Source organism: Barbus barbus (genome assembly GCF_936440315.1).
Source record: "Barbus barbus genome assembly, chromosome: 21".
NCBI lineage: Eukaryota > Metazoa > Chordata > Actinopteri > Cypriniformes > Cyprinidae > Barbus > Barbus barbus.
The window spans coordinates 14,114,219-14,140,823 of NC_136749.1; the positions used below are offsets into that span (position 1 = coordinate 14,114,219).

Genomic DNA, 26,605 nt, shown 5'->3' on the forward strand with positions numbered 1-26,605 from the left:
TTTTTTCATATTCCCCTTAACAGGGTGGACATGTTGAAGTTGACCACATCAGATTGGAAAAATAAAATAAATAAAAACAGACAATTAACAAAACAAAGGCTCTCACTTACCTTCCCCTGCTGTTTTCCTTCAAAGAAATTAAACAACTTTCATTTTCATTTAACTTTCAGAATATAACAGTGTGGACAATATTTTGAGGGACAAGTTAAAAAGGTTTATTATTATTTTTTATGAATTTAATACTTGGAATATATATATTAAATTATTACTGATATACCAAACAAGGTGAAAAAAAATCACTCATATTAAGTGTTGTATTCATCATCAAAATGGCAGACACAGGCCAAGTAACATAGGGAAAATTGTCATATTTGGTTGTTTAAATTGCTGTAAAATGTTTAGAATATATATATTTATATTCAAATAACAGTGATTTAACAGTAACATATATTACAATTCTTGAAATAAAACTTGAAAAGATTTTATTAGATATTTGGCAAGAAGATAAAGATGCAGAAATGAAGAGTCAGACTTCACTTGTAGTATTAAATGTACTAGATGTTTTATTGGATTTCAGATACATGTTTCTACAGTTTGTCCTTCTGTCTTTAATCTCAATATTCACATGTCTATCAGATGAACATCCAATGGCTGACTGTAACAGCGCACTGTCCCTCACCTCACACACACACACACACACACACGCACAAGCATACGCGCACAGACAACAGACAACAAGACCTGATACTGCTTCATAGTGATCACATCTCCTAACCAGTGCTGGAACCTGCACACACCAGGCACAATTGGTTGGCCCAGAAATGATTTGGACGATAAAGTTTGTTTCTCAAATCAGATATTTGGAGAACAAATTGTTGATATGTCAGATAACAGCTGAAACCTATTTCAACAGTTTATGTAAGTTAACTGGCACAAAAAGGGAACAACAAAACCTGGTGTGTTCCGGTTCATATTGGCAGTTGCTGCTGTTCAACACCATACTAGTTTTCTGTGCAAAACCTGATTTGAAACTGACCTGCTTCTAGTGTGTTTCACTCACGTGAGTTCAAACATACAAGAGAATCATGTTATACAGTGTTTCAGTGTTTCTATCTTCCAAGATATGTCTTTATTTGTTTAATCAGACGTGGTATTGTTTACATTTCCCCTAAAACACAGAGACTGAGAGTGTATTGAAACTTTTGGGGTTATTGTAGCAGTCAAACAAGCACCCAAACAAAGAACGAACAAGTGAGAGAAGATGCCGATGTCAATCAAATGCAAGTAGAAAATAAAAAATATAAACAAAGCCACCAAACCACCTCCGTTAGTGATTAAAGAACATAAAATCACCTAACAAGCACAATTATTAAAAAAACATGAGTGAATGTTCCTATGTTATACAGAGTCTAGTGTGTGCATTGGGGTCCAACAACAGGTTTTGTGTGATTTGTGTATCCGTGTGTGACTGGAGGGTAGGTTGAGGGAAAAGGCATGGATGTAAAGGATCGGTGGAGGGACGGCCTTTTTTAATAGGCGAGCGTACATACTTCCTTTTTAGCGTCAAAAGCTCCTTTCGAATCTACATAATGATTATGCAGCTGCCAGTTTTACATATATAGTAGACTTTATGTACACAGCCGTGTGAAAATACATGCAAAGATTATTATAGGAAATGCAGGGCATGATGTGGACATTTGAGAATCTGGAAGGTGCTTTGTGGTTTCCTCTGAGAGAGACATGCTATTGGCTTAAAGCTGCTGTCTCTTTGAAAGGAGGGCGGAAGAGGATGGTTGTGCGTCTCGGTTGGGAAGAGAAGTTGTAGAACAAAATGGAATATGTAGGAATGTGAGTAAAGAAGATTTGTTGATCAATAGTATGTCTCCTTTTCCACCCATCCTGCAAAAAAAGAGAGAAAAACAGCAGGAATCAGTTTGAGTTTTTGCACATCATTTTGCACACTGAGTTATTGTATCCCTGATTTAAAGAAAGAACTTTAATGACCCCATTTAGGGTCTTAATGCAAGACGTATTCATCAGAAGTGTGTGATTTTGTGCATGTATCTTTGAGACTATATGAAGGAACACGTACCACCGGGGTTCCGGCGCAGGAGCAGCTTTCGGACCTCATCATACACAAAGATTAAGAAACTGTATGGGAAAGCACAGAACCACCAGCTCGGCCTGGAGATAAGAGAGAGACAAATGAGAAGAGAGACCATTAATATCAACATACTATTGAATACTATTACTTCATGTAGCAGATTGTGAAATGTTAACATCTGTGTCCAAAGCATAACTTTAGGTCATGTGATATAGGTTATGTGTCTCACATGTGTATTTATGAATGACCTAATAATTCTAATGGTTATTTACTAATAAAATGAATCATGAACTCCGAATCTGAATCAATTTCAGTTTGATTAGATTTTTTTCAGATTGTCAGAAATATATTTAGAGACAGTTTACACCACAGTGGCATGAAGATTTTACATTCACAAGCTCAATAACAGTATTCTAAATAAGAAATTAATGCATAATAAATAGTGAATAATAATAATAATTTCAATATATTATTAAAGTTTGACTATTACCATTAAATCCATAAGTTGTACATTGATTGTTTATTTTCATATAAATGTATTTATGCATTTTTATACCCTAAGAAACGTGAAGCATGACTACTGCATGTAAATGGTTTAAAAACCATTTGTATCTAAAACTGACATTTATTCAAAATGTTTTGGGAAGAAGGCATTGCTAAGTATGTAGACACTACCATTCAAAACAGTAATGTTGTTAAATGTTTATTACAAATTACAATCACTTTTTTACTATTTGAATACATTTAAAAATATAATTTATTCCTGTGATGGCAAAATTGAATTTTTACGTCAGATTTCAGTGTCATTATCATTTTCTAATATGCTGATTTGGTAATCAAGAATTATTTTCATGAAACAGTTGTGCTGGTCAATTATTTTTGTAGAGCATTTTTCCCCCCCTGGATTCTTTGACGAATAGAAAGTTAAGCATTTATTTGAAAAATAATATTCCTTAAAGTTTTTACTGTCATTTTTGATCTTCCTTGCTTCCTTTATGTTTTTTAAAAATGAGCAAAAAAGACCTTACTGACCCAAAACTTTTGAAATGCGTTTCCTTTGAGAGAACCGGAGGTGGAACTGGATGTGTGCTTGCAACTGGAAAATCCCTTTTCCCGTACACATTTGTGCACGTGTGTGTGTTAAACTCACTTGAGCGGGTACATCCTGAGGGCCACATCCATGCCCGGGCAGTATGAGAGGAATGCAGCGAGAGCTGTTTCTTCAAACAGCCCAAAGATCAGAATCTTGTTCCTGTAAAATGACAAACAAAATTACATCAAATGTTCTTGTGAATACAAACACATAAACGTACACACACTTCCTGAACTCACTTCATGCCCTGCTGGAATACTGAGTTGCGTCTGGTCTTGCAGATGATGACATCAGCCCATTGTACAACCACAATACTGACAAAGAACGCTGTGTGACATGTGAACTCTACAATCTTCCTCTGCTCGTATGTCTGGGGAACATGAACACAACATCTTACAACATGCAGGGAAACATCTCTGGACCTCTCATGGGATATGTATGAGATCTAAACACTTCCACAACACAGGAAAACACTCACCCACTGCTGTCCGTAACTGTCCTCCAGGTCGTTCATCGAACGATCATCCCAGTTGAGTCTGATACCCACGAGCAGTGAAGGCAGGAAGCCATTCTCAGCCAAAATCACAAAGTAGCTGAAGAAACCACCCAAAGCCTGGATCATACCTACACACACAAACACATGCTTACTTTTTTTTTTTTTTGCACAGATGACCACACAATTTTAATATTTAATGCAATTATATAAAATAATAGTTTTTTAAAAATCTAGTTTTTAAACTGTTATATCTTTAAAGTTTCATTGTTTTCAAACAAGTTAATATTTTCTAAGTGCTAAGTGCAAATCTGTAGGTGAGCAGATCTGTTCAAATGTTTAATGCTTACTGTTTAATGTTCCAATGTTTGAATGATATATACACTTACTTTTATTCAGCTAGGATACATTAAACTGATCAAAAGTGATATTACAAATATTGTTATAATGTCACAAAACAGTTCTATTTCAAATAATTTATGTTATTTCTAACCGTTAAAAAATTAAGCAGCAAAACTGTTTTTGACATTACCCATAATAACAAACATTTTTGAGCAGCAAATTAACATATTAGAATGATCATGTGACCTAGAGTAATGGCTGCTGAAAATTCAGCTTTGCTATATAAATTACATTTTAATATACATTAAAATATATAACAGCTATTCTATTTTATATTTCTTTTAACGTCTTTTAAAATAATTAACAAATAACTTTTCCTGTAATGATAGCTGGATAAGAAACAGATAATAATTTTGTTATTATCTATGGCTTTTTCAGGCCTGGAACTCACAATTTACCATTTTTATTTCCAGGTTTTCCACCGTAACATCAGTAGCTTGTAGCACAGCTAACCGTTTCAGAGTTGTTTGTGACTAACCAATTTGTCCGTAAGCAATGCTGATGAGACGCTCGTTCACAAGTTTGTCTCTCAAAGGGTTCCTGGGCTGCCTTTTCATGATGTCACTTTCCGCAGCTTCATAAGCAAGGGAAATAGCAGGAACCTGTGGAGGTAGAGAGAAATATACATTTTTGTTCATGTTGGTGTGAATGTATATTAGTGTGAGAGTAGGTCATTATTTCTCCTATCTCCTAGTGCTTACCATGTCAGTTCCCAGGTCGATGCAGAGGATGGTGATGGTGCCCAGTGGCAGAGGTATATTGACGATAATGAAGAACAGGAAGGGGGTGATCTCAGGGATGTTGCTGGTCAGGGTGTACGCAATGGACTTCTTCAAATTATCAAAGATAAGTCGGCCTGCATGGGGAGAAATGGATTTTCAAATGTTTGACAACATCAGTCCTTCCCTCCAATTCACTAGTCTCCTCTTGTCTTCCTCACCTTCTTCTACTCCAGTAACAATGGAGGCAAAGTTGTCGTCCAGCAGAATCATATCAGCGGCCTGTTTAGAAACATCAGACCCTGAAATGCCCATAGCGACACCGATATCAGCCTTCTTCAGGGCCGGAGAGTCGTTCACACCATCACCTGTTACAGCCACAATGGCTCCCTAAGTGGCAGAAACATAAACAGGACATATATCGAAAGCTATAATCAGGACATTATTAAAATTACAAAGGACTTTTGGAGGACTGAAGAACATGCAAGTGTGTGTTTACCTGTCGCTGGCAACCCTCTACAATAATGAGTTTTTGCTGAGGAGACGTCCTGGCAAACACAATCTCAGTGTGGTTCTGCAGAACTTCGTCTATTTGCTCCTGAGAATAGTCCTTCAGATCGGTTCCGTGAATCACACAAGCTTTGGCATCCCTAAAACACAAACAATCAATACTGATAAATACGTATTTGTAGTAAAGTGCAATCACTTTGTCTAACAAATTGTGAAGGAAAAAATCCAATACTTCAAAAGGAATTTTGTGTGAGGGCAAAATATTTTGCCATACAGATCCACAATAGGTTCAAGCTGGCCACGTTGGCCGACAAAAATCTGCTTGGTTGGAGGTGATTTCTGTGAGAGCTGTGCTTCATTCATCGCTATACTATTAACAGACAATGAATCTTTTTTTGCACATGAAATTTCGCTAATCTGACCGCACCATAAATGCATGTTGAGTTACCCTGTGCGTTTACAGTGTTGGTCATTGCATTACCTTGGATTGACCTGACTGACGGGGATGTTGAGGCGGGCAGCGATGTCTTCCACAGTCTCGTTACCCTCTGAGATGATGCCCACACCCTTGGCGATGGCCTTGGCAGTGATGGGGTGATCTCCTGTCACCATGATGACCTTGATTCCAGCAGAACGGCACTTTCCTACGGCGTCAGGCACGGCAGCACGGGGCGGGTCGATCATTGACATCAGTCCCACAAAGCAAAGGTTGTCTGTCTGGAAATTCACATCCTCTGTGTCAAAGGCAAAGCCTTTAGGGTACTGGTCCTCGGGCAGTAAGACGTGGCAGAATCCTGTAGAAAGACAGCAAGTTTACGCATATTTGTATAATATATAAGGCTGGGTCTCGAGTTCGATACTTTTTAGGCATCGACCGAATTGCCTCGATACCATTGAGTATTGAAAAACGTCTTGTCGTTCGTTATCCAAACTTTGATACCTAAAGGGTTAATCTCGTCAACATCAGTGAGCCAATAAGCCTGCAGCACTAGGTGTGTTTGACTAGAAGCAGCGCCGTGCAGATAGATCAGTGTTTGACATCCGCGAGAGCGATTCGAAAGCATACGAAGCAGTCTGCTCTCTATAGCGCTCTCGGTGCTGTGCAGCACCACGTCAAGTCGAACACACCTAATAGTTTATACCTGTTACACTCAGAGATGTGGCTCACACGTGAGGCTGTATCGTGAAAGCGTCCCAACCCCCTTTGATGTAAGGCTACGCTTACACTGGTGCGTTTTTGTTTCAAAATGAAAATGGTCCTTGTCTATACTGGCATTTCAGAAAAGATCTCCGTCCATACTACACGACTGAAAGTGCGCGTCACGTGACCATTCATGCACACTGTAGCATCATGCTACACAAGACAATAAATAAGATTTATATTCCGCTTTTACTCAAAACTCACTTTAAACCACCATCGAGTGTTTGTAATAACTTCCATTTGCCGTCTTATGCTTATCAGTAAATTAGTGGAAAATGAATTTGAGTTAGAAAATGAGTTTTCTACTGAATATATTGTATTTTAAAATGCAATTTATTCAATTTGGGAAAAAAAGGAAAAAATTATTCCAAACTTTTGATGCATATAGTTTCATATAATCGATACTCAACCATTCATTTATCATAAAGGGGTTTATTTCGCAACAATGATACATTTTTCTGCTTATTACACAGCCGCTCAAACACCCAAAAATGGACATCAAATATATTAATGTGTAGAAAATGAACAATGGTCAATTAGGCAGTTTAGAGACCATTATACAAAAAATATCTGACCTAGAATGTTGTCTTACCAATCAGATTGGAGTATTCTAGAGCGCTGTGTAATAATACCATATATACGCACCCAACACTCGCTCCCCAAGTCCTCCAAGCTCCATGTAGGCATTCTGGAAGGCCTCCTTCATCTCCTCATCCATGGGCTGCTCTTTACCCTGCAGCATTATGGTGGAACAACGATCTAAGATGCGCTCTGGCGCCCCCTTCATCACCAACAGGTAGCGGTTATCGTTGGGGTCTTCTGTCTCATGGACGGACAGCTGGGGAAATATGGAAAGAGGGATGACTACACGTAACTAAGGTTGTGATTACACTCCATTTCTATGCTGCAGAGGTGCTCCAGACACATTATTATCCACATTTGACTCAAATAAAAAGATTTCAGATTTACATTTAGACTTTTATCAGACCAAACAATATTTAGTTCCACTATTTTCACAATAACGACAATATTTGCATGACACAAAGTGCTACTGTTTGTTTGTTGAACCTCAGCTTGTCCATTGATTGTAACTCATATTGATATTTTCTGTTTCTTTTTGAAAATCAATAACTGATGATGACAAACCTGGTATTTGTTGGTAGAGTTGAATGGGATTTCGGCTACTTTCTTGTTCTTCTGTCTCATCACCTTGACTGAGCCACAGGACAGCTCGATACACTTGAGCAGGGCGGACTCAGAAGCATCACCCGCAACGTCCCTCTTTAGGATGGGCAGCGAGTCTTGCGCTGCCTTAAACACAGCCCTGTTACACAAAGCCGCCACACGGGCCAGAGCCACCCATGTCACTGAGCTTTTATCAAATGATGCACCTGCAGAAAGAGATCAATTTAAAATCTGGAGGGAAAAACTGGTGTCATAAAGTGGGCAAGACTACATCATCATTAGGCTCTGCATGAGAAGAAAAGAACAAACCAGACTGATCTTCAGTGGTGTCAGCTTCATGGATCTGGTTGTCGAACCACATGTGTGCGACGGTCATTCGATTCTGGGTCAGAGTTCCAGTTTTGTCTGAGCAGATAGTTGAGGTGGATCCTAGTGTCTCTACGGCTTCGAGATTCTTAACCAGACAGTTCTTCCGAGCCATACGTTTCGCCGTCAGTGTGAGACACACCTGAGATTAAAGAGATATTAGAGAGACATTAATTCAATCACATGGAGGAATTTAAAATGTATTCCAATTTATCTAAACCCTTCTGGTACCTTAATAGTTCCATTAACAATTTTTTGGAGTAGTTTTGAGAAAGGAATATTTGGAAAAATTTAATTCCATTGCCAAATGACTATGAATTGATCATTTTAAATAATAAATAAATTTAAAACAATTATTGAAAAAGGTGTTTACAGATTTTTCACTGATTTCACAGTCTTTTTAGATGCAACATATATTAACGTTATAAATTAACTGTATGTTTTGATGCAATATAAAGAGACTTTTACCCAGGAATCGGACTGCACTGATCATGATAAATATTTCTGCTTCAGTAAAAAAAAAAAATACATAAAGGCTCTAAAAATGAAAGAACCAGCTGGTGTAAATTTAAGGTTCTGATGCACTGAAAAGAACTGGTTCATGAGAGTTATTCAGTTGGGAATCAGACTACCCTGGTTGTACTGAATGTTTTTAATTCACTAAAATAATTCATTCCACAGTCATTTTCTCTGGAATTGGACTACTCTGGTTGTGCTGAATATTTTTCAGACTACACTGGTTACACTGTATGTTTTTGATACTTAGTTCCTAGTAGTGGTCGGGCGATATGACCAAAATCCTATTTCACGGTATGAGTAATTTTATTTAACGGTAGCAATATATATCACATTATAGTTATTTTTGCTTAAAATCAATTAATTCTAGCCTAAAAAAACCAACAAAAAAAAACTGAAGCTCATATATATATATATAGAAATATTTTCTCTTTTGCTGCTGATTGCATTTTATTGGCTTAAAATCTTATGTTTTTAAACCGCAATGCTTAAAAACGCATGCAAACTATAGGTTTTCGTGACCATGTGGTATAGCAACATCATGTTAGCATGTAACCTCAGTCAAGACAATAGTCCAAAATCTCTAATGGTTGACAATTTTCTACTGGTTAATTGTGTCTACCGGTATATAGGCGGTATATTGCCCACTCCTAGTTCCTACCCTTACTGAACTATATTCAAATGTTTAGATGACTGCATGTGCTCACGGTGACAGTAGCCAGCAGACCCTCAGGCACATTAGCGACGATGATTCCAATGAGGAAAATGACGGCTTCTAGCCAGGAGTATCCCAAAATAATTGACAGAATGAAGAAAGACAGTCCCAGGAAGACAGCCACGCCTGTGATGATGTGAATAAAGTGCTCAATCTCCTTGGCGATGGGTGTTTTCCCAGTCTCCAGTCCTGAGGTCAGCGTGGCAATGCGGCCCATCACGGTGCGATCGCCAGTGCAGACCACAATACCACGAGCCGTGCCTGATAGAGAAACAGAAAACATCACACCACTGATCTTGACTTTTACACAGGTTCAACACTTTACTAAAATAAGCAAATTATCAAATCCCGTACCTTCCACACAATTAGTAGAGAAGAAAGCGATGTTACGTGTTTCCAGAGGATTGTCATGAGTGCAGTCAGGTGATCTCGTCTGAGGTTCTGATTCGCCGGTGAGGGAGGAGTTATCCACCTACGTATGATATCAGAGACACACAGTCGTCCAATGGGTAGCAAAGCAAGCACGATTCTTTACAACAGATTGAAGTTTATAAACCACAAACCTTGCAGCCATGAGAAGAGATGATTCTAAGGTCAGCTGGGATTCGGTCTCCACCTTTGACCTCTACCAAGTCGCCTGCTACCACTTCCTCAGCATTGATCTGCATTTTCTCTCCTTCCCGGATTACTAACGCTTGCTGTGGATAGAAAGAGAGTCATTTTTACTCACAGTTTCTTTGTGTTTCTGTGTATTTTAAGTTTGCATGGAGTGTATGCAGTACCTGGGGGACCATGTTTTTAAATGACTCCATGATCTTGGAGCTCTTTGCCTCCTGGAAGTAGGAGAAGCAGCCAGTGATGATGACTACAGCAGACAGCACAATACCCAGGTACAACTGAGAGGAGACCAAAGATGACGCATTCAATTATTATATTCATGAGTTCATATCAATGTGGATTCACTGAAACAGGACACAGTGTTAGTGTCTGAATGTATACGCACGTTATCTCCAGCTGGCTCATCTTCGGTAGCAGCCTGAATGGCGTAGGCCAGGAAGCAGAGAATGGCTCCAGTCCATAGCAAGATGGAGAAACCTCCGAACAGCTGACGACAGAATTTAACCCACTCAGGTGTAGTGGGAGGCGGGGTCAGAGCATTTGGCCCATCCCTTTCCAGAAAATCTTTAGCCTTGGCAATAGTTAAACCCTTTTGCGAAGAGAGAAAGAGACATCATTGTCTAAATTTATTAAACCAATGTCATGCCACTCAGTTTCAAACAAGTAGCTAAAGTGCAAAAATTATATTGAATTAATCATTAGCAAACGATACTTTCAAATGCAAATTCAAAGTTTTATTTTAAGTATTCACTGTGTGGACATATCAAGCATGCTGTGTACTAATAAGATTCTATTATGCCAGTGGTTCTCATCCAGGGAGCCTCAGTAAACTATGAGGATGATATTACTTAAAAATGATTTAAAATACACTTTTAATTGTTTGTTTATCAAAAAGTATGTATTAAATTAAGATTATGCTGTGGTCAACAGTAAGTAGTTCAGCACAAGTCATTCCCGAAACAAATTATGTATTCAAAAATGTAAAACCAAAATAAGCATTTTCTGAGCTAATATGCTTTTATTGTTTACTTATTAAGAAGATATAAAACTGTATTAAATAAATGAACAAAAACTTATTTAAAATAATCTTAGTGCTAAACACAAGATGTAAAATGTATAAATTGACATTGTATTTCTTATTTTTATTTTTCCCGTCAACAACTGTTGGTTTAATTGAATAACATACAGTTATAGAAACTTCTTGAATCATGAAATTAATCACACTCAATTATCTTAATCTACTGACACCTATTGATTTCAATACTCTTAGTTTCTCTTAATTAAAAAGTTTGAAAACAAACAGCTTTGTCATCATTACAGCTAGTGCATGTACCCTACAGGGGATGCAAAAAGTATTATCCAATACAGGTCCTTCTCAAAAAATTAGCATATTGTGATGAAGTTCATTATTTTCTGTAATGTACTGATAAACATTAGACTTTCATATATTTTAGATTCATTACAACACAACTGAAGTAGTTCAAGCCTTTTATTGTTTTAATATTGATGATTTTGGCATACAGCTCATGAAAACCCAAAATTCCTATCTCAAAAAATTAGCATATCATGAAAAGGTTCTCTAAACGAGCTATTAACCTAATCATCTGAATCAACTAATTAACTCTAAACACCTGCAAAAGATTCCTGAGGCTTTTAAAAACTCCAGCCTGGTTCATTACTCAATACCGCAATCATGGGTAAGACTGCCGACCTGACTGCTGTCCAGAAGGCCATCATTGACACCCTCAAGCAAGAGGGTAAGACACAGAAAGAAATTTCTGAACGAATAGGCTGTTCCCAGAGTGCTGTATCAAGGCACCTCAGTGGGAAGTCTGTGGGAAGGAAAAAGTGTGGCAGAAAACACAGCACAACGAGAAGAGGTGACCGGACCCTGAGGAAGATTGTGGAGAAGGACCGATTCCAGACCTTGGGGGACCTGCGGAAGCAGTGGACTGAGTCTGGAGTAGAAACATCCAGAGCCACCGTGTACAGGCGTGTGCAGGAAATGGGCTACAGGTGCCGCATTCACCAGGTCAAGCCACTTTTGAACCAGAAACAGCGGCAGAAGCGCCTGACCTGGGCTACAGAGAAGCAGCACTGGACTGTTGCTCAGTGGTCCAAAGTACTTTTTTCGGATGAAAGCAAATTTTGCATGTCATTCGGAAATCAAGGTGCCAGAGTCTGGAGGAAGACTGGGGAGAGGGAAATGCCAAAATGCCTGAAGTCCAGTGTCAAGTACCCACAGTCAGTGATGCTGGTGTTGGTCCACTGTGTTTTATCAAGGGCAGGGTCAATGCAGCTAGCTATCAGGAGATTCTGGAGCACTTCATGCTTCCATCTGCTGAAAAGCTTTATGGAGATGAAGATTTCATTTTTCAGCACGACCTGGCACCTGCTCACAGTGCCAAAACCACTGGTAAATGGTTTACTGACCATGGTATTACTGTGCTCAATTGGCCTGCCAACTCTCCTGACCTGAACCCCATAGAGAATCTGTGGGATATTGTGAAGTGAAGTGAAGTGAAGTGACATTCAGCCAAGTATGGTGACCCATACTCAGAATTCGTGCTCTGCATTTAACCCATCCAACGTGCACACACACAGCAGTGAACACACACACACCGTGAACATACACCCGGAGCAGTGGGCAGCCATTTTTTGCTGCAGCGCCCGGGGAGCAGTTGGGGGTTCGGTGCCTTGCTCAAGGGCACCTCAGTCGTGGTATTGATGGTGGAGAGAGCGCTGGACATTCACTCCCCCCACCTACAATTCCTGCCGGCTGGAGACTCGAACCCGCAACCTTCGGATTACAAGGCCGACTCTCTAACCATTAGGCCACGAAGAGAAAGTTGAGAGACGCAAGACCCAACACTCTGGGTGAGCTTAAGGCCGCTATCGAAGCATCCTGGGCCTCCATAACACCTCAGCAGTTCCACAGGCTGATTGCCTCCATGCCACGCCGCATTGAAGCAGTCATTTCTGCAAAAGTATTCCCGACCAAGTATTGAGTGCATAACTGAACATAATTATTTGAAGGTTGACTTTTTTTTGTATTAAAAACACTTTTCTTTTATTGGTCGGATGAAATATGCTAATTTTTTGAGATAGGAATTTTGGGTTTTCATGAGCTGTATGCCAAAATCATCAATATTAAAACAATAAAAGGCTTTAACTACTTCAGTTGTGTTGTAATGAATCTAAAATATATGAAAGTCTAATGTTTATCAGTACATTACAGAAAATAATTAACTTTATCACAATATGCTAATTTTTTGAGAAGGACCTGTATATTAAACAGAGTATGGTGCTCTCTAGTGGTCAATAAGGAGAAGTGCTGCAAAACAGTCATTCCTAAAACCAATGATGTGTCCAGCAAACAAAATAATTTATGAGTTTACCTGAACAATGTCTGTCTGCAATTTCCGGCATACTTCTTCAACTGACATCTTGTGTTCTGTCTTAAATGGAAGGTAAAAAGAAAAATTAACAAAAGAAAAAGATTGCTACCATCTTAGCAAGGTTGCTTTGTCAGTGTGATTCTTACCAGGGGAACTTCTTTCTTCAGATCATCAAGATCCTTCACCCCCTTCTTCTTCTTTGGAGAACCTTTATCATCTTTATCTTGCGTGGTGGCCACGCGGTAGCTATCCGATCGCCCATACTAAAACACAGAGAATAATCAGTTAATTAACTTTAGACAATCAACCACAGAAACTGAGTTTAGTCTCTACCTGCAATGTAAGATCGTAATAAAGAACATTTAAAGTAATTTACTCTATACATTCACAGTGATTTCAGTTTGAACACTGGTCTGGCAGATCATAGGATGTGTCCAAACATAACCGTCCATCCCTCTTGCTATCTTGAGTGTTCACCTCAAAGAGGTCATTTAACCTCATTTAATTTGCTGAAAGAATACAGAACTTGAGAGCGTGGCATCACAAAGACTCTTGCTGTTCAGCAAAGATTAGGTTGAATATGTATCTGTTTCAAATCACAGTGACATGAATGTCTAAAATGTTTAGTGAAATGTGCACACAAACACAGTTCAGAGAGTGCATGAGCTTCAAAACATCTTAAATCAAATTTTTCACACTTTGTTCTTCATTTCTAAATGAAGACAGATATCAAAGTTCAGACTATGGAGAATATTCCACTTCTGTTTTCATCTAACAGACTGATGATTTTATCTGATTAGAAATATATAGCCTGAGGTTGAGATAATTATTCTGTCATGAACATGATCATAATACACCCCCTTCCTTCTGTTTCTATTGACCATATGCACGGAGTGTTCTTTAGAACTTTCGCGTAAAGATAAGCCAGCTCATAAACTTCCGGTGAAGCTCATTTTATGTGCTAAATATAGGTAGAGACTCTCACAGAAACCTCTCCTGCCTCATTCTTTTCAGAAACTGAGAAACAAAATAATTGCAACACCGTAAATAATGATAACTGCATTAATATACAGTTTCATGTTATTTAACAACATAGAATTGTATATGCCGAGCCTGGTAATCCCAGGAGACACGTAACTGTACATTTAAATGCTGACAAATAAACACTACCATAACTGTTTAGGCTAACAGTTAGGCTAATCTCTTAAACGTCATCATAATGGTATTCTTGATTATTAATATCTTACCTTTATAGCCATGAACACATTTTTTAAATCTTATAACATTTTAATTTCTTTAAAGCCTTTATTATTTCTCAACTCTTCAGCTGTGCAGTAAAATTCACTTTAAAGGTTCACTTTTCATTCATGAAGACGACATGAATTAATGTGCCAAAAATTAAGTAATTTTGAATAAATAAAGACTTTTTAAGTTGAAAATTACACGAGAGGCAGGATGGCAGGAGAGGATCAATGCAGCTGCCATTTCATTTTTTTTTTTTTTTCACGGCTTGCTGTTGGATTTATTATAAAATAAATATTATAACAAATTTTAGTACTTTACCGCACTGAAGTATAAAGTATTGCAAGTGCAGGAAGTCACAAAGTCATTTAAAAAAAAAAAAAGCCCAGACAACAGCCTATAATGGTGAAATACAAATTAAATAAGTTATATATTAATGGTATAACAATTAAATAATGCATTCAATTTAATTTAATAACTACATCGTTTAAAGGGGTCATATGATGTTGCTAAAAAGAACATTATTTAGTGTATTTGGTGTAATGCAATGTGCTTATGTGGTTTAAAGTTAAAAAAACACATTATTTCCCACATATTGTACATTATTGTTGCTCCTCTAAGCCCCGCCTTTCTGAAACGCATCGATTTTTACAAAGCTCATCATTCTGAGAAGCGATGCGTGCTCTGATTGACCAGCTATCCAGTGCGTTGTGATTGGCCGAATACCTCAAGCGTGAGATGGAAATGCTACGCCCCTCACAGTATTGTGATGGCGTTTCCCGGCGAGACGAGACTAAAACAATAAAAGCCATTACAAACAAGGCATTTGTTGCATCCAGTGGGGACATAATTACTGGTTATAATGACTTATACTGTCTTTTTTTTAACACGTCGCGTTGCATCGCGCCGCGTAAACATTACCATGTCTGCATTTATGACCGGAGAAATGACAAACAACAAGCAGCAGCAACAATACTACAGCGAGAATAAAAATGACACCCCCTTTCTTTGCGTAAACATTTGGGCAGTGTTATGAAAATTTCCCCACATTGTGACGTAGACATGTTTGAGTGAGCCGTTTTAGGGAGGTGTGGATAAGTCTTAACTTTTATAAAGAATATCTGTTTGGTTTTGAGACTTTAGTCTTTGCAACTTTAGGGATCTTATCTATGCACAAACAGCTTGTAACAATCCAAAGAGAAAGGAAAACTTGAAATTGCATCATATGACCGCTTTAAGTTTGATCTTTAACTGTAAGCTGCTAAATATATTCAGCCACAGACTGGTTACTGCTGTAGATTTGTTACTCTGAATTTTGTCTGAATCACTTAATGCACAGCTCTGTTTTGACATAGGCTTGTCAGATGTTTTGTTCCATTATCACTGTCAATCATAGCAATGACTCGTGGCATGATTTAATTGATTCACTCTCGTAAATTTTACATTTGCGTTTGTCATTCCTGAAATGGTATACGGAATGGATTAGACTAGAGAAACCGAGCAAAGGGCACAGTTGACCGGAAATGACTGACCTGGCTTATCAAAAACCAGGAAGTATTCGTGCATATGGTCAATTGGCTGGATGTGTAATCCTATCATACCAGAAGACTGCAGTGCAGAATAAATCCAGCAGAGCCAAGATGGCTCCCGTGAGACTCAGGTGGTGCTATTTTAGTGGGGCAGTCATCATTAAAGCAGGAAACCGTGTATCATCTGACCTCACGACTGATCAATACTGAGATTCCAGAACAACCAACATGCCTCCCTCCAGGGAATAAAGAACTATTCTTGTAGTGCTGTCTATATGCGAATAGTGAATTCCCTTCCAGAAAATGACTGAGGCAAGACCCTGTGTCACAGGAACTCTCACATGAGGCTCTGGATGAGTGGAGACCCCTGCTGGTCAATGTATGGAAAGAACCAGGCCAATTTGTTAATTATGAGTAAGTTCAAAACTACACAATGCATCTGTTGTATTTTTTATTAAAGCATTGATATTTTAAAATATTTAATAAAGTATGTTAAATCTAAAAACTTTTGCAATTAAAATAGTATTCTGTATTTATATTTAAATATTAAAATAGTTAATGCTCTCTCTCTCTCTCTCTCTCTCTCTCTCTATATATATATATAATATTTAATACAAATAAATAAATATATATTTATTTGTAAGTATTGATATATTTAATATTATATAATACATTTCATAAATAACATCATTACATTTTAGCAATTTTTACAATATATATATAATATATACAATTATTATGTTTAATGTTATTAAAATAAAACTATTTGTAAATATTAATTTTAATCTAAAACTTTACTTATTTTTAATTAAAATATAGGCCTAAATAAACATTTTCATTGTTGTTTTGCCAAAACATCAGCAGCAGAAACTATCCTTACTATCAAATCTTATGTGCAAGAGGTTTTATCAGCAATCCAAAACAGACCTATGTCTTTTGGTTATATTTGCAAATACAAGTAGTGATGTAGAAAATACACAGCCAAACACAAAACGACATTTGACTGAGGTTTTTATCTGCATTTTTTTGGTCAGCCAACATGCCTACTTTAGACCGAAAGACGCAGACTCACACACACAGCCAGGTGACACCTATTAAAAGAGAATGAGAACGTGAGAGAAGAAGATAGATGGATAAAGAGGAGAAACAAAAGAGGGGACAGATGGAAAGAGAGAAGAGTATACAGAGGTGGGGATTGAGAGAAAAGCTGACAGACAAAGAGAGATATCCAAAAAGAGAGAGATTAGCAGACAGAAAGAGGGAGAAACAGAGGAATATATGCCACTTCCTGTGGGGTAATTAGATATTGACCTGCTGCTCTCTCAGCGTGAGAGCTTGTCGCCGTCAGCGGCTGCATTTAAAGCCTGATGACTCTCAGCATCACACCAACTGCCCAAAACCAACCGGACACACACACACGCACGCACATAGTGACCTTCTAGCCAGCCTGCACAGGACACACAACAACGCCACAGATCCTGTGACAAAAGCGAGTGTGTGTGTGGTAGGTGATACCACTCAATAATTAAATGAATAGAAAGTGAGGATCACCCCTATCAGCTCACACTGATCTTGCAGAAGAAACATCTTGTCACTATAGAAGCACATCTTAGTAGCTTTAAGAGTTTGACTTTGTAAACGTGGCTAAAAGTGTGAAAGCTTGTTAAAAAAATACTGACGAGACACCTGGAAACACTGCAAACACACAGAGGTCCTCTTTCATCTCTATGAAATTAAAAACAGCTGAATACACACACAAAGAACAAAGGGAAGGTTGAGAGGAATGAGACGGGGAAAGACCAGAATGAGAATCTTGGTCAGAGGAAAATAGAAAACAGAAAGATAATGTATGCTATGTAATATGTTTCTATACTTTTTATGTTTTTATGGTAGGTGTGTTTTGTGATTTGAAGGTGGATATGTGTGTGTGTGTGTGTGTGTGTGTGTGTGGGGCACCTGCCGCAGATACATCTGCAATGTTACCTGCACTGCGGCGTAAGAACAGAGTGGAAATAGGAGAAGAGCGCTTTCTTTCTCTCACAGACAAACCTGATGCGAAATTAAGAGAGATATCAGATTCATATTGAGTAAAACTCATGTGGAGAGACTGGTTTTGGGCATATATAGAAAGTGAGGATATATGTGTGTGTGTGTGTATACTTAATTTATTTTAATATAATTTTTCTCTCAAATTTATTGAATTATTGTGAAGAATATTCTAAACTTTAGGCATCCTACAAAAAAAGATAGTAAATTTTCCACTACGATAAATGTTGTTATAAGTAGTAGTAGTAGCCCTTTATTGTCACTACTCACAAGTACCAGCGAAATTAGCCATCAACCTGTCCATACATACACAACATACATACAATATGACAAGGGGGTAGACAGGACAGGAAGACAGGGAATTGAGGAAGAAATACAGCATAACACGAGGAAGGGGGGGGGGGGGGGGGGGGGGGAATAAAATAAAAAATAACCCCCAGACTATGCTCCTTTGTGTGCCATTAAGTGGTAACAGTTGTTATCTAATTCCTGATGAGATATAACTGTGCTCTTGTGGTAACGTTACTGACTGAGTGTTCCTTGCAGAGAAAAACATACTGCTGTGTGAGAGAACCAGAGACAATCAACTGGAATTACATGCCAGCATACTGACATTTCTACTGAACACACACACACACACACACACAGTCTCGGGTACTGACTGAGGTCTGTCCCCTGAACTCTTGTCACAAATTTACAGAGCAAGAGACACAAGGAGAATAAAAGTGTGTGGCGGCTGAGCTCAAGGACATATATGTCCTACATACGTTTGGACAGAGTGACTGAGATAGACTTTGCAACATAAAGACAAAATGCACAACAAAACAAAAAGCACAACATTTTTAAAAAAAAGCCCATTTTTCTTTCCTGTCATATTTTCTATGGTTGGAGGTGGCATTTATAATTTATGGGGAGGGACATTCTCATTCTAGAGAGAACATGATTGGACTGAAATCTTTGCAGTGCAGGATGAGTCATCAATATGTTTTGTCCATTTCTCTAGAGGAGAAGGGCTGTAAATTCTAAACGTGTTTATCTGCTACTTCATTTTGCCAACTCTTGGAAGCACAAAAGCATGCAGATGTTACCCTTAAAGCTAATAAACACTGATTAAAACAGATTACTTAAAATGATTCAACATAAAACAAAACATTAAAATACCATTAAACAACTAAGATCAAGACTTTTTCAAAATTAATACATTTTTATTTTATTTCAACTTTTTCTATGAAGAGCAGGTTTCTCACCATCTCACCAACCAGGATATATGAGGTAGCCTAATTTTAATAATCTGATTTACTGACACTGTAAATTAATAAACTCTTATAAAACTTTATTTTTATAATGAATACGCATTTTCCAGTTATGTGACTATTTTATTGAGTAGAAATTCTGATTTAAAAACGTTTCTTTAAATTTTTTTTATTAGGCGTTTATTAGGATAGGACAGTATTTCAGACAGGAAGCAAGGTGGGAGAGAGAGTGGGGGCGGGATTGGGAAAGTCCACAAGCCGGGACTCGAACTCGGGACACCCAAAGCGCAACGGCGCTATATGTCGGCGCAAATAGCTTTTGAGTGCTGGGCAGTGCACCGACATATAGCGCCATTGCACTTTGGATGTCCTGAGTTTTTTTTATTAATTTTTGTATTATTATTATTTACTATCCAGTAAATCCCAAACGACTGGTTGTGGACAATGGGGGACCTTCAAAACGCCAAAACGGTTGAGAATCACTGGACTAAAAGACACAAAAAATTTGAATTTCTCTGGGAAACTTGATTTTTTATTTTTGGCAGATCATTTTTATTTATATTCATTTATTTATTTATTTTTTGGCAGACCAATTCCCAAAGAAAAGAACTGATTTTAGTAAGATTGAAAATGATGTGTAAAAAATTACCACTTGCTCCTCACTGAGTTTGCCCTTGTGATTATGACCATTTAAATCAGTCTGTGATTAAGCAAAGCAAACCTTCCCTTTGGGAAGAGCAAACCTCTGCTAGAGTTTGCCAGGGTACTGCAGCCTTCATGAATGTTAGTCTTCACAGAAATGTAAAAAGCACACTGATTCTCCAGGGTGTGCGTGTCATCCTGCCCTTAAAAGCTTTCAGTGTGAGAGGACAGATTTTACATTCTTACATAAAAACTGCACACATATACTTTTACACAAATGCCCTAATCCTCATTAATAGGTGGTCACTTCAGTATGATTTGGAGTCTGTATGATCTCTTTCCTTTTTTAATTTTGAAAGAAATCAATTTATTCATAAATTATGCATTAAACTGATCAAAAGTGACAGTAACAATTTTCATGAAGTTACAAAAGATTTATATTTCAAATAAATCAAATATTAAGCAGCACAAATGTTTTTAACATTAATAATTATAAGAATAAGACATTAATAAGACATTTCAACATTAATAATGATAAGAATATGAAATAAGAAACATGTATAAGAAATGTTTCTGAAACAGCAAATAAGAGCAATAGAATTGTTTTCTGATGGATCATGTTACCCAAATTGTAAAACATTATTACAGTTCTTCCTCTATTCATGGTCAAATGAATGCAGAATCTGTGAGAATAAGAAACATTAAAAAAATCTTACTGACCCCAAATTTTTGAAAAGCACTTCAAACTTGATGAAACCATCTAAAATTATCATAGGCAATCAAATAGAAATCACCTTTTTACACCATATGTATATTAGGATTATGGATTATACAAGTTTTTATGTCACGATTCTTAGAGAGCCAATGAAATGACCAGCCCAGTTTGATGTTTCAGAGCATGAAGCAGCATATCTGCCAGCAAGATCACTCTTTCTCTTTTTTCAGCCTCCCCCTCTGTAGTCATTTAGTTTTCCGTCCAAAAAAACTGTAGAAACAACTTGTGTTGGTCTAGCCATGGTTAAAGCTTGTATTTGTATCCTGAGAGGATGTTCAGGACCAGAGGGAATCCCTACCAGATCTTGTCTTTTCTGTCCAGCTATTAGTCCTGATGAATATCTCCAGGCAGAACAGTGCCAGCTCTACAAAGCATTTAAATGACTGTTATGGCAGCAGACACCATCAATACTGCCCTTAGAGTTCTGTTCGGTGTGTGATATATTACTGTCGATACAGCCATAAAAAGGTCTGTTTGATCTGGCATGAGTGTGTATTTGTGTAGGTGACTGAGTCATAAAGTATATGTTCAAGAGCAGATAACACTGAACACTTCATCCAGTGTGTGACTGACTGAATGAGTGTGCATGTACGTGACCTTGCTGTACCATCTGTTATGCTGTGAGATGTAGACCAAGCTAGGACTGGGCCTCAAAGTACAGAATAAATAATCTGATTATGGCACTCTGGGATTAGCTCCTCCTGAATCGTCTCCATCACAAAAAAGACAGACTCGCTGCAGAGTTTTTTATGTGAATACCAGACATAAAAGAAATCTTTAATCAAAAACCTGAGGAAATCGAATTATATAATCAATAAAATATTAAAAATAATTATTTATTGTATTTATAATGTTTATTGCATATGCCTAACGTCTTCTTTATGTGTACACAAATTTATGTCAGAATATTTCAATGTACTGTTTATACCAGTGGTTACAAGTGGTTCTTAACCAGGGGCCCCGGACCCACTAGGGGGCCTCAGCACAGTTGCTATGCCATATTTCTTATTTTAATTTATCCCTTCAAATAAACAGTTTTACTTAAGAAAGAGATTTCTTGAAGCTCTTTGAAAACCTGGATATATGGGAAAAGTCATGGTAAAATCCTAAAAAATAAAACAAAATAAATAGTCAAGCAAATAATTATATATATATATATATATATATATATATATATATATATATATATATAACTAATAATTTTTAATATAATATAAATAATAGAGTATATAATATATATATATATATATATATATTATAATATAATATATTTTAACTATTATAATATAATACATTTATATAGTTACATAATTATAAACCATTTTTTTTCTAGTTATGTTAAGTACACAAATATTTTGTGTAGAAATGTATATTTGTAAGGAAAAACATTTTAAAAACTTGTGCTATCACAAATTACTATAAGTCATTTAAATTCATTGAGAATAAAAGGGTAAAAGCTGAAGAACATTCAGTTATTGGAAGTATCGATTTATTTGATTTTTTATTATTATTTTAATATATTGACACTCCTAGTTTGAAAATCTATGGTTTAAACCAATGTAAAAATTACAACAACACCACCAACAATAACAAAAACTCCTTAATCAATAAAGAATATTGAGATTAAATAATTACAATGATGAGACGATTTAATTCCTTTACCCAGAATCCTCACATAACCCCTGCACAGCTCAACCAACACACACACATACACACACACACACATTCAGAGGATTGAAGAAAAAAGAAAAGAGAAAAGAAAAGAAAAGAAAAGAAAAGAAAAGAAAAGAAAAGAAAAGAAAAGAAAAGAAAAGAAAAGAAAAGAAAGAAAAGAGAGGTTTCAATATAATTTCATTTGGTCAGCGCTATCTAAAATTAACTTTAAACAAAATCTATAATCTTCTTGTTAAAGTATTACCTCTATATCCCCTCCTGTTCTTCTCTATCCATTATTCTATCCTTCCATCTGTCTATTCTTCATCCACTCAGCCCAGCAGAGCCAAGCAGCTTTGCCAGAGTGTGGGGCATCTGTGTGCATGTTCTTGATTGAAACAATAAATCACTGTCCCAAACTAGTCACAGCAGGGCACAAAGATTCTTCACGTCTCAAAAGGGTTGTCCAAGGATTCCCCTCTTTATCCTGTCTCACACAGACATACTGTACACACTTCATAAGCAGTTTCTCTTGCCATTTCATCACTTTTATCTCCCTAGTTATTACTTTGTCACATTCTCTCTGACATCTGACATTTATTATTCATTTCAGCTCTAGTAAAAGCAGAGCTGATGGTCAGCTGGGCCCCAGAATTCCTTCCGTCAGAATGGACTGTTCTTTCTCTGCTCCTCAAACAAAGGATTGCATGAATAAATGATGGTGTGGTGTGGATGTGTAACCAGAACCAGGCCCTCCACACATGCCCCCACCGATCGAAGTGAGGGGGAAGTTACGCTACATCAACACTGGGGAAAGAGGAGGAGAGGGTAATCTGACCTTGAGTACCCGCTCCACTCACAGACTTCCCATGGACAGAATGTGATAATGAGAACCTAACAGATCCAATCCAACCCACTTAACAGCCGAAATGTGTCATTTTATGGAGAGACAACTATCAGTACTTTTGTCACTTTTGTCCACTTTAAATTGACTTAAAGGTGTCAACAAAGTACAGAAATTACATTCTTCACCTTTAACCCCTTACAACAACAAATCTTTCATACCCCTAAATGTGATTCAACAACACTGATCCACTGAGAAATATTCTCATATAGGCTACTCATAATCATTAAAAACTTAGTTTTTAGATTTTCTTTTACACATTTTTGCTAAATTCTATTGCATTCATTATAATCATTCAATGTCCTAACAAGCAAACCATCCAATACGAGTCTGATTTGACCTTTTATATGATCTTATTAAATATGGCACTTCATTATGATCTAAATAGTGATTAGTTGCACATTACTCGTTGTCCATACCATCTGTGCCCAGGTAACCCAACCCACTCACTCTGGAAACACAAGCTCAGCCGGGCTAATTACACATAACAGGATATGTGCCTCTTCCTCTCCCTCCCCTCCTCCCGGCTACACTGTCCTGCTGCAGCACACCCCTTCCCTCCTCTTCCTCCCCTCTCACCAGCACTCACCTGCTATGTACACACTGGTGCATTATCACGTGTCTAAAGTCGTGCAGGTATGGAACTACATGAAGATATAGTGACAGTTATCTATTTTGTATGAACTATCCCTTTAAGAGCCCATTTGATCTCTACTAATCCATGACCTCGATGAACTTTATTTCACTTCATCTATTCACTTTCCGTATCCGCATCTCGTGCCTATCACAGGCCTGTACCGGGAATTTCCACTCGCGTGGCCCCGCCTCGTGTTTGACGCAGAAAGCGGCCTACAGGGGATCAAACAGCTGGGACGCTGATGGTGCTGCATTGCCACGAGCATCACTGCGACGGCAACCGGCACGATACGCGGCAGCGACGTTAAACAAACCGCTGTCAACTTAAAGGAAACTGCGCGAAAGTAACCTGTCTGTTACTATCCATCCCGTTTAACCAGGTAAACTCGCAAAAGTGTTTGCGTAATCATTTTAGCGCTGCTCTTACGCTGCTAGTCATCCGTTTTGACGCATTCACTGCAGCGCGTCTGTGACATTCAGTACTGCGATGTTTAAAGTCTCTAACGGATATTTTCCGCCTAAATATAGCTAGCTTTAGCCGGTCTCTCCGGTTCCCTGGCAACGGCTATAAACTGCTTCAGCTGCTCGACACCGGCATTCACCGCGTCCACGGGATGCACCTGCTTACTCACCCCGCCATACACACACATGTCTTTCTGATCATAATAACATGGTAAAACCTCGCCGAGGAGGTCAAGTGCGCAGCTCAGCCTGACATTGGTCCCCCCCTCCGCGGTTACACACTGTGCTTTGATGATTCCCCATTAGACGCAATTCAAATTCGACCTTTTCGGGTCATCATTCAGAGTGAATCTATTAAATCTGTCCTGTCAGTGATTACCCGCGCGAGGTTATAATCACAGATGCAGGCAATAAGCCGGTTGAAGCACGGATTCCCGGAACCGCATTATGACGCAGGGACTGTACCGGCTCTGAGGTGTGTGTGTGTGGACACCAGTCACTTAAACGCACTCAGAAATGCCGGTTGTGTCCATAAATACAAAGATGATTCAAAGTCACATATCCAGATTAAGTGTTCAGATCTGGAGACATGCGCTGCGGTCATAAGTACAGAGGGAAGGGTGTAAAAGGGGGTGCTGGAGGGAACAGTCCTAAAACATGTAAAAACAGCCTGACAAACAACTTTTGAGCATAAATAAGTAGAAACAGACATCACACAATTATAATGCAAAGACAGCATTAGCCAACGCTGCCCTTTAGAAAGTCTTTCACTGCATAACCCGATTAAACTGGCACGTGAAGGTTACTAAATTAACCATTGTCTAGAGATATTATATCATGCAGACAACACCGACCAGCTTTCAGTTAAGATGCAAGGTTATCTGCGTCCCCGCTGACTATGACGACAGCATCTAAAAGTTTGAAAAAGCAGTTCCTCTTCATTTGCTGCTCACCATCCATAACCTATAATAACTATTTCATATTTGTAAGGTAGCCTATAATTTCCAGAACGTCCTGTCCCGTCAGTTTGTCGCAGTCTCGAAATCCGCACATAAGTCAATGTCATTCTGTCACTCATATGACGCAGTATTTAAAGTACGCTTAATATGTTGAAATTAAATGGAAACGTTGTTTTAATTCATTTCTATTTGCTGTGGTGCAGTAAAAGAGAGATATCGGTCTTACCCCCATGATTGCGCAGTCAGTCCGTTCTCTTCAGATAATATGAGAGTGATGGAGACAGTGGCAGCCTTTCACGAAGAGAGAATGTCAGTCATCAAAAAAGATCTTAAGAAAGACGAACAATTATACTTGCTTTAAAAACTTTGTTTCAATGCTTTACCTCAGCTGAGGGACCTAACGTTAATGCGCGTATACTTTCACGTCAAGGTATAAAAGTTGTTAGGCTATTCGTTGCAACATTAAGTTAATGAAACTGACAGCTTTGCAGAGATTAAACAAATTAAATGTTCAAATGAAATTCGACGGCGAGGCCGTGCATTTCGCAGGGATGCCGTTCTCGTCCACTGTTCTTGGTAGTTGCGATAAAGCCGGCAAAACTAAGAAGCCGCACTGCTGCCTTTTTATGGTCTGGTGTCCCTCCGCGGCACCGCCAGCTGCCGCACCACTCCGCCTGGAAAGAAGCGCCGGTGGATGTGAGAGATGCGCTTCTCCATCTGAGCGACCTCATAAACGAGTACCTCACGAGAAACGCCCACATTTACGCTCTCAGCCTATAGACGTAAGCATGCCTTAATATTGGCGTGTCATATGTCCAATCAACGTGCAGGCAACAGGTACAAGCCACCAATCGGAAGCGGCCAAAGCTCCTCCTGCGGTACTGCAGAATTCCAAAGGTGACAGTCGCACAGCATCATCGTGTGCTCTGAGAAAATCTCTTTTTTGATAAAATGGACTAAGAATGAGCTAAGTCATAATCGGTGTGATTGCATGGTTAATGTAATGTAAACGTGTTTGGTTATTGTTGTTTCTGTGTATTTTATTATACATGTATTAAATTAGCAGAGCTGGGTAGTAACTGATTACATTTATTTTAAAGTACTCGTAATCAGACTATAGTTACAATTTATGGATTACATGATTACATATTATTCACACAATTGCAATAAATTATTCATAAATG

The 26,605-nt window shown here is 38.1% G+C and overlaps 1 protein-coding gene across 1 annotated transcript; it reads right to left on the bottom strand.

Moving 5' to 3' along the window:
• Nucleotides 1-541: 541 nt before the first annotated feature.
• Nucleotides 542-26,121, bottom strand: LOC306887683 (sodium/potassium-transporting ATPase subunit alpha-3). Its single transcript, XM_079445627.1, has 22 exons — nucleotides 25,805-26,121; nucleotides 25,648-25,712; nucleotides 13,467-13,583; nucleotides 13,321-13,380; nucleotides 10,308-10,511; nucleotides 10,087-10,200; nucleotides 9,868-10,002; nucleotides 9,659-9,776; nucleotides 9,297-9,565; nucleotides 8,017-8,215; nucleotides 7,669-7,913; nucleotides 7,168-7,360; nucleotides 5,803-6,115; nucleotides 5,311-5,461; nucleotides 5,033-5,201; nucleotides 4,794-4,948; nucleotides 4,571-4,694; nucleotides 3,676-3,821; nucleotides 3,437-3,567; nucleotides 3,255-3,356; nucleotides 2,093-2,184; nucleotides 542-1,899 (listed from the first exon to the last, which is right to left on the bottom strand). The coding sequence occupies exons 2-22, from the start codon at nucleotides 25,651-25,653 to the stop codon at nucleotides 1,871-1,873; spliced, it is 3,072 nt and encodes a 1,023-aa protein (XP_079301753.1). The 5' UTR covers nucleotides 25,654-25,712; nucleotides 25,805-26,121; the 3' UTR covers nucleotides 542-1,870.
• Between the last annotated feature and the right edge of the window lie 484 nt (nucleotides 26,122-26,605).

What these genes read in the sequence shown, in the direction of transcription:
- LOC306887683 (XM_079445627.1), bottom strand. An exon ending in TAGAGGGTTGCCAGCGACAG is followed by an intron (nt 5,202 to 5,310) that starts GTAAACACACAC and finishes TCTGCCACTTAG; the next exon opens with GGAGCCATTGTGGCTGTAAC. An exon ending in ACAGTTACGGACAGCAGTGG is followed by an intron (nt 3,568 to 3,675) that starts GTGAGTGTTTTC and finishes CATGTTCCCCAG; the next exon opens with ACATACGAGCAGAGGAAGAT.